Source organism: Macaca nemestrina, chromosome 5 (genome assembly GCF_043159975.1).
Source record: "Macaca nemestrina isolate mMacNem1 chromosome 5, mMacNem.hap1, whole genome shotgun sequence".
NCBI lineage: Eukaryota > Metazoa > Chordata > Mammalia > Primates > Cercopithecidae > Macaca > Macaca nemestrina.
The window spans coordinates 148,762,832-148,777,548 of NC_092129.1; the positions used below are offsets into that span (position 1 = coordinate 148,762,832).

The following is a 14,717-nucleotide window of genomic DNA, read 5'->3' on the forward strand; positions in this document are numbered from 1 at the left end:
GTGCCCTGCTGTGTTCTCTGTCAGGCGACCCCACATGAGGACCGCAGCACCCTTGCTGTCACCCATGTCTAAAAGTTTTGTCCAGCCGGGGTTCTGTGGCCCAGATTTGCTGAGTAGTCCCATGTTGCCACATCTGCTTGATCCTGATTATTTTTTAAAGAAATAAAATGTGGATTGAGTCGGAACCTTCTTCAGTCCTGTTCCTTTCTTCTCCCTCCAGGTAACCATGATTCTGAAAGGTGGCAGGTTCCCTTCCTGTCCTTGTTTAGTCACTCAACAAATATTTTGGAGCACCTACTGTGTGCCAGACAGTGTTCTAGGCACCGGGCAGAGTGTGATGAAGACAATGGACAAAGTCTCTTGCCCTCATGCAGCCTTTTCTCATATATGTAGAGCAAATATATATGTGTCTTCATAAATATTATATGTGGTCTTTAGATTTTACATAAATGAGACAGATCCTGCTGCAACTTGCTTTTGTCCATCAATTTTATGATTTCAGGATTTATCATGCTGACACATGAGAACTCTTATTCATCTTAACTCCATAATAGCCCATTGGGCAAACACACCACAGTTTATTCATTCTTCTGTTATAAAACATTTAGGTTATTCCCATTTTTTTGCAGTTTCAGGCAGTGCTGTGTTGCGCGACTTCGTGTGGGTCTCCTATGCCCACATGCGGGGGTTTCCCTGGGGACGAGTGTGGATGGGGAAGCACTGGCCTGGAGGCAGCCAGCGCGTTCAGCTTTACTAGATGCTGCCATGTGGTTCTGCAGAGGGTTCCGATGGACACGCCTTGATCAGGTGTCCAGCTGCCTTGTAGTAAAGGTGGGCCCCGAGTGATGGGGCCAAGCATAAGTCAGTTTTGATGGGTGGGACAGCCCAGGGAGAAGAGGAGGTATGGAGCCTGGGCGGGCTGGGGAGGAGGCACAGAGCTGGGAGAGACAGCGGTTCCTGCTGGAAAGCAGTCAGGCACTGGCCTGGATCCCAAACTTCCCAGTGCAGTGGTGAGAGCCTCGTCTGGAGGTGGCTCTGCCCCTGCTACTGTGCGCCCCTGGGCAAGGCCTCTCTGGCCTCCATCTCCTCACTCTCCATCCAGCTCGGGCCAGGAGGTCTCCAAGGTCCCTACAGACTTGATATGCTCAGATTTTCTTGGCAAGTGGCTGTGGCTTCCTGCCCCTGGCCGGCGAGCAGAGGCACCAGCTTGGCCGGGATGGCAGAGCTTGCAGCTGGCAAGTGGCAGTCGGGTGTTTGTCAGCAGCCTGGGCTGCTGGGGTCCTGGCAGGAGGCTGGGCAGGGGCTTGCCAAGGGGAACCTGGGAGAGCCAAGGAGGCCATGGGGACACCCAGCCTTCTTCATCTGTGTCCCCCTCCCCATATGGTCCTATGCCTGGAGCCTGAGGAGTAGAGGGCCCCAGTCTCTGCCCTGAGATACGGAGTGGGCTTGTTCCCTGAAGGCTTTGTGGGCTTTAATTTGACTATATCTACTCTCAGTATGGACCCATGGATTCTTATTTTATTCAATGAGAGAGACTGGGGGAAGGGCACAGGGTGAGGAGGCATGCCCCTCCCTGGGGGAGAGGTTTGAAACACGCATCTGCGGGAGTGTTAGCCATGTGGCCCAGGGGCTGGGCACAGGGATGGCTGGTGGGCTTGGTGTGACTTTGGGTCTGTAGCAGCGTGGCCTGGAATGCACAGGGTGGGCCGTGGTGATGGTGGACATTGATCTGTGCCAGTGCGTGCATTCTGTGACTGTGTGGACACATGTGTGCACACATGTACACGAACCCACCTAAACAGAGGCTGCAGAAGAGGCTCTGGCTCGTGAAACACTGCCCCTTTATTCTCAGTGGCTGCTGCGAAGTCATTGCTTTGCAAGAAAAGGGAACTGTCCAGGAGTGGGAGGGGCTGCAGGAAATGGGGGCCTCTCCACCTGAGGGAGGCTCTGGATACAGACCAGGATTGCAGTCCCACTCACTGGCCGTGTGACCTTGGTTAGGCTATTTCACAATCGGAGCCTCAGTTTCCTCATCTGTGAGATGGGGATATTAGCACTGGCTAATGTGTGAGGATTTGAGACTGGGCCTCGCATGGTACCAGGCATGCAATGGATGCTCAGAGGCCTCTCAGGTCGCTCTGGCTGTCCCTGGCTGCAGCAGGCACCAAGAGAGCAGTTGAGGCAGAGATTATGCCACTGCCAGGAGTTTGTGTCATCCCAGAAGAGGGCCTGACTTGTGAGCCAGTTCCTTTACCCACTCCCCTGAGCAGACATGCTGACAACAGGGCTGTGAAACAAAGGGACCCCACGGGTACTTGGTATCTCATCCTGGGGGCAGCGACACCAGTGGGCACTCACCCCAGGATGGGTGCCATGCCCCATCCTGCCCATGGGCCCACAAGCCCCCTCAACTCCACAGTCCTGTCCCTTCATTACATGACTGGCTGAAAGGTGGCCGCTAGAGCCAGATGGCCCAAGTTCAAACTCCAGCTCTGCCCCTGACTATCTTCATGATCCTGGAGAAGCTACTTAACTTCTCTGTGCCTCAATTTCCTCATTTATAAATTGGAGATGTGGTGATTACACTGGCTTCAGATGAGTGAATCCATGTAAAATTTGCAGAATAGCATTTCCCATGCATTGGACACTCCATAAATGTTCATTAGTATTATGGAGCTCTGCACACCCCCTTCCGCCGCACTCCCCTCTGGTCTGAATCTCTTGCAGTTGGAAGGATATCAAACCCTCCTCAGACTGCATTAGCATCTCAAGTACCTTGTGGCTCACTCACACTCCTGCTGACTGAGCCATGGTCACCTAATCCTTCCTTCACCAGCAAAATGAAGCTTGCAAGATATGCCCTGAGGTGCCAGGCAGGACCATCACATGGATCCTCTTAGAGGAGCATCACTCAGAAATAGGACTTAACCTAACAGTTTCTCCCTGTTTGAGAGCAATTAACTCCCTTCTCCTGCCTTCCTCTCCGCTCCTGGAGCCAGGTGGCTCATCCTTCCCTTCCCTCTCCTCCCAGTCCAGCCTTTTCCTCTGTCCATCTGTCTCCCCAGATGGGGGGAGAAATGTCGCAATTGGCCCACTTTCTAAGTGGAAAGAAACCATATGGAGGGTTTAGTTGGGAGCTGAGAGCCAGCCCGGCCAGCGGTGCAGCCAGCAGCTGCCTCCCTTGGCTCCCTCTGTGACCCCAGACTGACAGGGACCCCAGTCCTGCCCAAGCACCCTTGCTCCTTCCCCCTCCCCATGAGCTCCTAGTAACCATGCTCTTCTCTAGCACTTGGGACTTCTTGGTGTCTTAGGAGAGCCCTAAGGAGCTGTGTGTGTGTATGTGTGTGTGCACATGTGCGTGTGTGTGCATGCATGTGTGTGTTGTGTCCTGTGGGCCCAGGCCAGCAGGGTGCCTGGCACAGAGCAGCCACTCCTTCCAGAGCATACCCTGTTCTCTCCAGAATGCCTACTGCCTGGCCACTTGCATCCTCTAAGGACTCAGCCCAGTGTCACTGCCTTTGGGTAGCCTTCCCTGGCAGCTATCTCCCTACCCATGGGTAGGGACCCTTCTGTGGGTGGAGCTAGGTGCTGGCACTGCCCTGTGGGGCTGGTGGTAGTCATGTCCCCTGCACTCTGAGCCCCTGGCAGCTCCACCCAGAATTTTCTGATGTATTGGGGCAAGTCTGTGTAGAAGGCTCAGGTGACCCCAGCCTGGACCTCCAGGTCATTTGGAAGCCCGGGGTGCCCAGCCAAGGTGTTTGGTTTGAGGCATTGTGTGGGACCCAGAGGAGGGCAGCCGCCATTAGATACTGGGACTGGCTTCAAAATTAATCCTTCATGCTTTTCCACTGACTGCCACCATGGGCTTCTGGGGTCTTATTCTCTGGGGGTCTCCAGTTCCTGGACTCCAGTAGGGCAGGTAACTGTGTGGCTTTGGGTAAGCCACTTCTCTGAGCTTCAGTTTCCTCATCTGTCAAAGGCAGTGGCTGACACAAGCATGGCCCACAGATGCTCTGTACCACGAGGTCGGGTGAGATTTAAACACATGAATAACATCTGTCCCCTGCCAGCACTTGAGAGGCACATCTGGGGCTGGGGACTGGCTGGGACAAAGTGCTCCCAGGGTCTCTGATGGCCACCCAGTCTGGTCGTGAATCCTGGCAACATCAAGTATTAACCCTCTTCTGATGGTTCCAGCCAGTGGCCATGCGCGCTGCTCTTACCAAGGGCCTGGTGATGGGCATGGGACCCAGGGACAGGAGCCCTGAGAAGCACGTGGATATGGGTGTAGCAGGGACTGACGCCTCAGGGTGGGCTCTATTTCCAGCTTTAACCCTCCAAGAAACATTATGAGGGGGTTACAATAAAAATAATCAACATTTACTAAACACTAGGTACCGGATGTTGTCTTTATATGCATTACCTCACTTATTTTATAACGATTCTATGAAATAGGTAATGCCATTATTTCCACTTTATAGGTGATGTATGTGCATCACAGAGAGGTCCAGTAAGTGACCTAAGGTCACACAGCAGTAAGTGGCAGAGCTGAGATTTGAACCCAGGCAGTCTAGCTCCTAAGCATGATGCTGTGCTGCTTCTAGCTGCTGTATGGGGAAACTGAGGCTCAGAGTACTTAAGTGACATGTCCGGGGTCACCAGCTGGTAAGTGGAGCCAAGATTGGTACTGAAGCTGTTCTGACTGCACAGCCCATATCCAAAGACTGGGATCCCAGGGCTGGGAGTCAGGCTGGGGAGCCTAGGCAGCACCCAGCCCCCATCTCCTGGAATGTGTGTTGGGAGAGTGGTGGGGAGATTCAGGTTCCCCTGCCCACCCCAACTAACTGGTACCCCTCCTGCAGGGGGCGTGTGCATCGCCCAGTCGGTGAAGATACCACGGGAGCCCAAGGCAGGCGAGTTTGACAAGATCATCCGCCGCCTCCTGGAGACTTCGAACGCCAGGGCAGTCATCATCTTCGCCAATGAGGATGACATCAGGTGAGGGCAGGTGGCAGCACGGTGGGCACCGGGAACCATGCAGGTGTGGGCAGAGCCACAGGTCCTGTCCTGTTGGAGACCTTCCCAGGCGAGCCTGACCCCACCCTGGGATCCGGAGAGGTGGGTGTGGGTGAGTGTGTATATGGGCAGGGAGACCCACAGGCTGGCACGCAGGCTTCTGCTATGGGGCACCGCTTCCCTCCTCCCTCCATTTCCTGCATCCGTTCCACCTGCTAGGGATGGCTACCTGGGTGCTTTAACAGAGGGCTGAGGCCGTGAGCTTGGGGCCAGATCACTTAGGTTCTAATGCTGTTCTCTCACCTACTCGCTGTGTGACCTCAGGTTAATTTCTTAACCTCTCTGGCCCTCTGCTGCTAAAACACAAATGAGTTAATGATACCTGCCTGATAGCATTTGAGAATTCAATGCAGGAATGTGCATAAAAGGCTTAGAGTAAGGTCTGACATGAAATAGGTGCCCAGTAAATGTGGGCCACTTCTCAGCCCCTCCCTCCTTTCTGTGGTGAGCTCAGAGTACAGAGAAGAGCTCTGGGCTGTGTTTGGTTCTAGTCTTGGCTTAGGCTCAGAGAGTCCAGGCTGAGGGAAGACACAGCCCTGTCCTCAGGGAGCCCCAGGATGAGGGGAGATACAGCCCTGCCTAGAATCTGGTAGGGCCCTCTAGTCCCTGCTGGTCACTTCTCCTTCAGAGAGGAGGGTGAGAGCAGATGTGGCCCCTGCCAGGTGTCCTCAGATATCTGGTCTGGGCTGGCAGAGCCTGCTGTGCCCTCAGACTCCCCCTCACTGGACCAGCCAAGGCTGCTCTGTGTGCCCAGTCCTTCCCAGGCGGCTTCTCCTATTCCTCACCAGTGCTCCCAAGCCGTTTCTCACTTTCTAACCTGGACTCCAGAGTTGCTGCACAACAGATACCTTCCCAGGCCATTCGTGGGTCCCTGGAGGGATGGAGGAGGGCTTCTGGAAGAATATCACGGCCTCAAAAGCCAAAAGGACCAGCTGCAATGGTGGTGTCTCAGGCAGCGAAAGACCAGGGAGGGGAGGCCCTCAAGCCCCATCCTGACACCCTCAGAGCTGCACAGAGGTGGCACCCAGTCCCTTGAGGCGTGCAGGTCCCCTGAGTTCTGGCTCTGAACGTTTATCATGGCCACCGCTCAGCCAGCTCCTGGGGAAGCTTCTGAGCCACCAGGCCGTGCTCCCCAACTCCTGCCCCTTACTCCCATCCCAAAGCCTGGCAAGACTTGGCTCCCACACCCCACCCAGCTATGCGGCTCACTCCAGGCCCGCTGTTTTTGAGGACACCTTCGCTCGGATGGACCCACATTCTGGGAGGGGGACTGAAAGCACTGGGCCTTTTGTCCCAGCAAAGAGGCCCCTAAGGGAGGGCTGGAAGGGAGCTAGACTGACTTCCAGAGCAGGCTGTGGGAAGTGGGGTAGGAGGCGGGGGCCATTTCTGGAAATCCACATGCATTTTCAGAAGCAAACAGAAGTAAAAATAAATCCAGGTGACTCTGCAGGGCTGGATGGTTGGGAGCTCTGGCCATCTCAGGCTGGCCAGATGCAGACGGGTATTAATAGGGTGTGGGTGTGGGTTCTGAGAGCAGCCTTACATGCCATTAGTGGTAACCTAGGCTGTGGGGGGGCTACACCAGTGAGTGGGGCTGGAAAGCCTCAGGAGTTGGGAGATGATGGAGGAGGATGGGGTAGGATGAGATGGACAAGGCCAGCTCAGGTGAAAGCTCTGGGGCCTGGAAACATTTGTTTCTTCCTGGAAGCCCAGGCCCTCCAGCCCCAGCTGGCTGCCTCCTGCACAGGCCTAGCAGCCACCCCCAGGCCCTGGAGTCTGTGCCCTGGTCCTCACCGACGGAAGGGCCTGGACAGTTTGTAGTATCTCACAGCCTCTCACTTGCTGTGTGGCTGTGAGCAAGTTCCTTGCCTCCTCCCTACCTCAGTCTCTCTTCGTGGGAGCTGGGTTAGGGGAATTCTGCTCATTCCTCCTTGTTTTTCCCTTCCGAGATGTCTTTGAAGGGCCACTTAATTCATGCCTCCATGAAGTCCCAGCTGAGCGCTTGCTGTGGGCTCCTCGGCCCCGGGCTGGGCTCTCGGGTCCCTGGTTTGATTTATATTACCATCACAGGCAGACTGGGATGTGTGTGAGCACTGGGCGGCTGGCTCCACACCCATCTCCCTCCATCACCCACTCCCACTCAAGGTGTGGGGCGCAGCTCTCTGAAGGACCTGGAATTTTGGCACAGAGGGCGGTGAATGAAGAGGGAGCTGCGGGCAGAAGGCAGCATGTGCAGCGGGGTGAGGGCGGCCGTTGTGTGATGGTGGATGCGTGTGAGAATGGGCAAGGAATGTGGGGATGGATGAGACAGGAAGGCGTGCGTCTCAGGGGACCGGGGCTGGGCAGAGGTGGTTCTGGGGCCTGAGTCAGATGTGGGACGGGTGTGGATCTGGGGGGACAGGTGTGGTCGTTGCAGGGACAGATGTGGGCCTGGAGAATCACACTGGGCCTGCAGTGGGCATGGGCCCAGGGACAGGCAGGTTGGATGAGGCAGTAGCCAGGGGTCTATGGGCAGGTAGGGGCAGGGGGTAGGGGGAATCCACGGGTTGGGGGTGAAAGCATGGGTGCTGGGACAGTTCTGGACCCTGGGCTTCTGGGGGTCAGGGACGTGGGCCCAAAGCAAGTGTGACCAGGAGTGGGGGCAGTTGCGTGGACAGACACGGCTGGGCTGGGCTGGCGTGTGTTCCTACAGGCGTGTGCTGGAGGCAGCACGAAGGGCCAACCAGACAGGCCATTTCTTCTGGATGGGCTCTGACAGCTGGGGCTCCAAGATTGCACCTGTACTGCACCTGGAGGAGGTGGCTGAGGGCGCTGTCACGATCCTCCCCAAGAGGATGTCTGTACGAGGTAAGGCCGGGCAGGTGCAGGTGGTCGGCACCTGGACTGCTCCTCCTGCCGTCCCTCCTCGGCTTCCTTCTCCTCCTGCTCCTCCCCTTTCCATATCCCTCCTTTCCTCTTCTTTGGCCAACAGCCTCTTTTTTTTTTTTTTTTTGAGATGGAGTCTCGCTCTGTCGCCCAGGCTGGAGTCCAGTGGCGCTATCTCAGCTCACTGCAAGCTCCGCCTCCCGGGTTCACACCATTCTCTTGCCTCAGCCTCCAGAGTAGCTGGGACTACAGGCGCCCACCACCATGCCTGGCTAATGTTTTGCATTTTTAGTAGAGACGGCGTTTCACCATGTTAGCCAGGATGGTCTTGATCTCCTGACCTCATGATCCGCCTGCCTTGGCCTCCCGAAGTGCTGGGATTATAGGCGTGAGCCACCGCGCCCGACAGCCCACAGCCTCTTATGTTCTGAGGTTCTGGACTGGGAGGTCTTTTAGGCCACACGCAACACAGCAGAATTTGAATCCAGATTCAAGACCTTCCCTCCTTTCTTCTCAGACAATTTTGGGATGGAAGGTGTGTGTAGAGTCCACTGCTGGAAAAGGCTGGGAGCCACCCTGCCAGGGCTACAGGACAGGCCTTTCCTGCAGAGACTGCCTGGGGTTGGCGGGCCCTGGGATGGTGCCGAGGTTGGGCCTGCCTCGCCCTGAATCCCCTCCTCTCAGGGCAGAACCCACAGTCACCTGGGGAGGAACGAACTTCTCTGGCCAGAACTTCACAGAGAGTGAGGTGTGATGTTCCCGTTAATGGCCTGATGGGCAGGGACCTGGCAGTCTTCACCATGAGGAGAAGGCTCCCTGGGCCCTCTCCTTCCCTGCCCTCCCTCCCTTCAATAGAATCCAGCATTAATGGAGCTGGGAGGGACCGCAGACATCTGCCTCTCCAAGGCACTTCCCAAGACACGGAGGCCTGATGAAGGGAGGGACTTGCTCAAAGTCACACAGCAGCGTCCTCTCTTCATCCTGAGGCAGAGGGAGCTCCCTGGCCCATGACTCCTTCTAGCCCTGGCCCATACCTGTCCATAGGCCCATGCCTACCCTGTCATCCAAACCTGCCCCACTGGGCCTACGCGTGCCTACAGGCCCAGTGTGATCCCCCAGGCCCATGCCTGGCCCTGCAAAGACCACATCTGTCCCCCCACATCCATACCTGCCCCAGTCTGACTCAGGCTCCAGAACCACCTCTGCCCAGCCCCGGCCCTCTCAGACTCATGCCTTCCTGGCTCATCCATCCCCACATCCCTTACCCCATCACACATCCAACACCCTCCCCCCCCCACCCACCACACACACAGCGAGAATTTCCACACCACCCCCAGCCATAATAAACACAACATAACAATAACTGCTATGGTGCTTACCAATGCCAGGACCCTTACGGACATCTCCTTTAGCCTCCCCAACAACCCTGTGATGCATTCTTCCCCACATTTAGTAGATGGATACGCAGGGCTCAGAGAGCTTGAGACACACACAGTGCAGCGAGTGGCAGAGTTGGGACCGGAATCCAGGACTTGCCTGACAAGTACCTTTTCTCTCAGGAACATTAGAGAAGCTTTTAGAACAATGGTCCTCATCTGGGGATGATTTTGCCCCCCAAGGGGACATTTGGCAATTTCTGGAGCCATTTTTGGTTGTCACAATTGGGGGATGCTGCTGCTGGCATCCAGTGGGTAGAGGTCGGGGTACTGCTCAGCATCCTACGGTGCATAGGACGGCCCCCCCACAGTAATGATCCCACCCAGAGTGTCCACAGTGCCAAGGCCGAGAAATCCTACTGCAGGCCAAACCTCCTGCTCGATGCCAGTGCGTCCCCTGCCACGTCACCAGTCATTTTGCTTCCACTTGGACGCTTCCATGGGCAGGAAGCTCCATGTGGGCCCCACTGAGCTTTCACACCTCTGGCTCATACAGAGCAGCTCAGTCCACAGTGCTGGGAACAGTCAGTATGGCAGGAAGGGTGTCTGGGAGGAGGAGAGGTTGTTCACCGCCAGCCTGCCCGCCCTAGGACATGGTTTCCCAGGCTGAGAGCAGAACTGTGAGCCATGCAGAGCACGTGGAGGAGGGAGGTGGCCTCTGTCAGTGACCGGGACGCCCTGGATGTGAAGGGAGAAGGTCCAGGTCCTGGTCTTGCTGTGTGACCGGGGTAGTCCCCTCCCTTCTTGTCTGACCTGGTCTCCTCTTCAGGTGCTCCCAGGGTTGGGCAGCCCCGCCAGCCTCTGTGCTGTAATCTCAGGACTCCCAGGCGGCCCCTTCTCAAAGCCCGCTGTTAGCATTGCAGCGGTTAAAGGCCGCGGAAACATCCTCATCGGTGTGCTTCTCCTCCATAAAGGCAGCAGTTGTAGATTACACACGCTCCCCCTGGGACCTAATACAGCTCTTTTCATTTTGAATGAAATGAAATGCTCCACATTTTGTTTTCTCCTGGATCAGAGGATGCGCTCCTCCCGGTCTCTCTCCCTCCGCCTGGACCATCTCTTATCCTGAGGGAGGCGGGAAGGGCTGGGGCTGGTGGGAAGGAGGCCAGTGAGGCCCTGACGTCCCGGTTCCCTGCCAGGCTTCGACCGCTACTTCTCTAGCCGCACGCTGGACAACAACCGGCGCAACATCTGGTTTGCCGAGTTCTGGGAGGACAACTTCCACTGCAAGCTGAGCCGCCACGCCCTCAAGAAGGGCAGCCACGTCAAGAAGTGCACCAGTGAGCACGCGGGCCGGGCAGGGCCGGGCGGGCTCTAGGAGCCGGGGAGGGCCGAGCCTGGGCGCCTGAGGCCGAGAGTCTCCCTTTGTCTGTCGGCGGTGGCAGGACGTGGAGTTGGGCCTGCACCTGGAGTGGAGTTGGGAGGCCTGGGGTGGGGCCTGGAGGGGCGGGGCCACAGCCGATTTGGGGTGTGGCCCTGAGATCCCTGGGAGTGGCGAGGCCTCTGGCCAGCCCACAGCACGGCACTGACCCCTCCAGTCTTGACGCACACCAGGCTGGGCAATTTCCAGAAACCACCTCTAACCTCCAGGGTTCCCTCAGTCACTCAGCAAGCACCAGTTTGGCTCCTAGGCCGTGCCTTGCCCGGTTCTAAGCTTGGCAGATATAGGGCAGTGAAGAGAGTCCAGCGGCACTTGGAGTTTTTATTCTAATGGGGAGACAGACAATCAACAAGATGAGTGAATGATACAATATGTCAGAACAGAAATGTGCAGAAGAAACAAAACAGACAATAAAAAGAATGGAAAGTGCGAGGGTAATTGAAACTGCAACTGTGAAGTGGCCAGGGACGGCCTGCTTGCGCAGGTGACATCTGAGCCCGCACATGAGAGGGATAAGCCGCGCAGGGGAGGGGCAGTGATCGGTCCATTTTACAGATGGGAGAACGGAGGCTCAGAGGAGGTGAGTAGAGGCACTTGAATTCCCATAGATAGAGGGCGGTAGAGCATGACTTGCTCCCGGGTCTGAGCCCTAGGCTCCCCGCCCCCTAAGGAGCCATCATGGCGTGTCCACTTCAGATACATCCAGACAGGGGTCTTTGCGCGCCCTGGTTCTGGGTCACTCTGCGGCAGGACCCAGCCTCAATAACATTGGGGTGCTCTGGTGCCTCTCAGCCTGAGTGGTGCCTAATCGAAGATGATGAGTTATCTCCTGTATTCTCCCAGACTTGATCGTGCAGTTCGGTCAAAGGGCGGGGGACGCGCTGCATGGAGTCAGCTCCTCCAGGGCCAGGGGAGAAGGGAGTGTGATGAGGGTGGGTGGGGAGCATGCTGCCCTCTGGTGGCCAGAGCCCACAGGGACGTGCAGCCACTGGACCACTGGGGACCCAGAGAAGCTCACAGCCAAACCCACCTGATCTGCAGAATGAGTGCAGGTATGCGAGTGTGCCCAGTGTGTGAGCGTGTGTGTATACACCTGTGACACGTGACTTCACATGTGTATGAGAGCTGGTGTTCCTGAGAGAGAAGGGGTGTGTGTGCCTGTATGTGGGGCTTATGTATTCCTGGGTAAGCTAAACATAAATATTGCTATTTACTATGTATCTACTGTGTTCAGACACTTTACGGACATCATCTTTAAAATGTGAAAGACATTTCACTCTCACAGCAACTCTAGGAACTCTTAAGATTCTTGCACTCTAGAGGAGGATATGGAGAGTCAGAGAGACCAAGTGACTTGCCCGAGGCTGCTCAGCAAATGCCTGAATCAGGCAGTAATCACAATAGAGGTGTGAGAAGCGCAAAGATGCCTGGGTGTGGAGGCTGAGCCCTCCTGTGTGGGGTGGCCATGCATCCTGTCTCCCGTGTTCTGGTGTAATTATTGAGAGCATCCCCTTTGGTTCTTGGAAGTGCCCATGTGGGATGGAAAATTGTATGGGCACCCTGATTTAGATCAGCAGACCTAGATCGGGGGTGAGGATGGGGATGGATGGGGTGAGGATGGGGTGGGAAGACTGGAAGTGGTGGCAAGATGGACAGCTGGGGCCTCCTGGACCCAGTGTCTAGGCCGTTGAGGGGTCTGGGCTGTCAAGGGGAAGGGCTTTCTGGAATCTCCTCTTTGTCTGGGAGGGACAGGAGGGGAGAAGGCTTTGGTCAGTTCCTATAGGCTCTGTCCAGACTTCTAGTCCTTGGGGCAGGATTCATGAACCTCTCCAGCAGTCCTAAGGGAGGCGTTTGGTCTGATTGTTAGCTCAGGTGGGGAAGGAGGACTGGAGCAGGGTTCAGAAGAGCACAGAGCTCGGCTGGGTGTGGCGGCTCACGCCTGTAATCCCAGCACTTTGGGGGGCCGAGGCGGGTGGATCATCTGAGGTCAGGAGTTCAAGACCAGCCTGGTCAACATGGCGAAACCCCATCTCTACTAAAAATACAAAAATTAGCCAGGTGTGGTGGTGGGCACCTGTAATCCCAGCTACTCAGGAGGCTGAGGTACGAGAATCGCTTGAGCCTGGGAGGTGGAGGTTGCAGTGAGCCAAGATTGTGCCACTGCACTCCAGCCTGGGCGACAGAGTGAGATTCTGTCTCAAAATAAAATAAAATAAAATAAAAAGATAAAAAAAGAGCACAGAGCTTTGCCGTGAGCCTGAGGCAAGCTCTGCAACCTTTCTGGGCCTTTGCTTTCTCATCTGAGCAACGGGATTGATGAGCTGGCCCAGAGGGTGTCTCCAGAAGGAAGTGAAGCATTAATGGAGGCACTTCCTGATCTGTAAGTGGTGGCTGTAAAGCCTGGAGGTGAGTTAGAGTCACCTGGGAGCTTTTAACACATACCAGGGCGCCACCCCCAGACCAACTAGATCAGAACCTCAGTGGTGGGGCCTAGGCTGTGGATTTTTACAAAGCTCCCTAGGTGATTTTAATGTGTATTTAGTGCTGGAGCAGTGGTTTTCAAGCTTTGTTCACATTGAATCACCTGGGGATCTTTTAAAAATTCAGTTACCCTAGACATTCTGGTTTAATTTGCACTGGATGCAACCTGAGCATCAGGATTTTTTGAAGTGCCCCAGGTGGTTGTACTATGCAGCAAAGTTTGGGACCCTCTGGCTTGGAGGGAGGGGTGGGTGATGGAGGGAGGACGGCGTGTGCCCTAAGCAGGTGAGGAGGCATGAGCAAAGGGGCAGAGGCTCTAGTGGACGTGGTACATCTCACCTGACCCAAATCCTTCCTGCTGCATTGGGAGCTCCAGCAGGGTCAGAGTCCCTGTGTGGCCCCAGGCCAGGCGCGGTGAGCCTCTCAGTCTATCTCTGTGTGAGGTGAGGGGTGGGTGAGGGGGCTGCTGGGAATGTCTGTGGGACCTGACACCCTGGGGGAGAGGCAGGCAGCTCTGGTTTCCCCATGGTCCTGCTCCTGAGCTGAGCCTGTCCCACGGGAGAAGGACTTAGGCCAGGAGGACTGGAGTGACACCCACAGAGAGCTGGGAGCAGGGGCAGGGGAAGGACCCACTCCTGGATCTGAGTCTGACTCTGCCTCCTCCCTGCTGTGTGACCTTGGACAAGTTATCTAACTTCTCTGAGTCTCAGCTGCTGTCAGTAGAACAGGGAAGGCAACAGCCACCTCAGTGAGCTGTGAGGTTTGGAGATAAAGCGTGTGAGGAGGCTGGCTGAGAAGGTGCTGATAAAATGATTGTTATTGCTGATATAGAGAGGAAGTGGGAGAGCTGGGATTTAGACAGGCAATTGGGTAATCTAATAGTCCAAGTCTGTTGGTACCAATTCTGTCTGTCTGCTGTAGGATCCCGGAGGAAAGAATGTGCCATCTTGAAAGTGGGTAGTATAGATGGTCACAGATGCAACTCCCATTTTACGGAAGAGGAAACTGAGGCAACTTGTGACTATCACAGAGCTAGAGAGCTGTCAGAGCTGATTTGCAGCCTGGCTGTCAAAGGCCCCTGCCCTTCCCGTCCTTCCCTCCCATTCCTCCGGGGCCCCTCTCTCTTGCCCTCAGCCAGCCCGGGCATGCTCTGTGAGACCTATTCTCCACCTGCCCCCACTCTGTCTCCAGAGTTTACTTTCCCCTCAGCTTTTCAGGATCAGCTCACTCTGCTCTCCTGGGTGCTCACGTTCCATAGTTGGCCTCTGTCTGTTTCAGTCCCACAGGCCTGCCCTGCTCAAGGTCTCACGGAGAGCAGGTGCCACTCCTGTGTCCTTTGCTTTGCCAAATCCATTCCTTCCCACCCCAGGTGATGGATGGGCCTGGTGACCGCCCAAGAGGGTGGGAAGGACCCTCTCATCCTGGGATCTTACACTTGGAAAGATTTGATTCATCCTTCAAGGCTGTCTGAAGTGGAG

The 14,717-nt window shown here is 55.8% G+C and overlaps 1 protein-coding gene across 5 annotated transcripts in view; it reads left to right on the forward strand.

The window, feature by feature from the left end:
* The window catches only part of LOC105474476 (glutamate metabotropic receptor 4), a 124,607-nt gene that overhangs the window by 80,830 nt on the left and 29,060 nt on the right, over positions 1-14,717 (forward strand). For all 5 annotated transcript variants that reach the window (XR_982790.3, XM_011729139.3, XM_011729143.3 and 2 more), the window contains 3 exons: positions 4,863-4,998; positions 7,769-7,923; positions 10,517-10,657. Coding sequence is in view for 4 of the 5 variants with exons in the window: in XM_011729139.3 (XP_011727441.1) it covers positions 4,863-4,998; positions 7,769-7,923; positions 10,517-10,657 (432 nt within the window). In the remaining variant the exon portion in view is untranslated. The remainder of the gene's footprint in view (positions 1-4,862; positions 4,999-7,768; positions 7,924-10,516; positions 10,658-14,717) is intronic.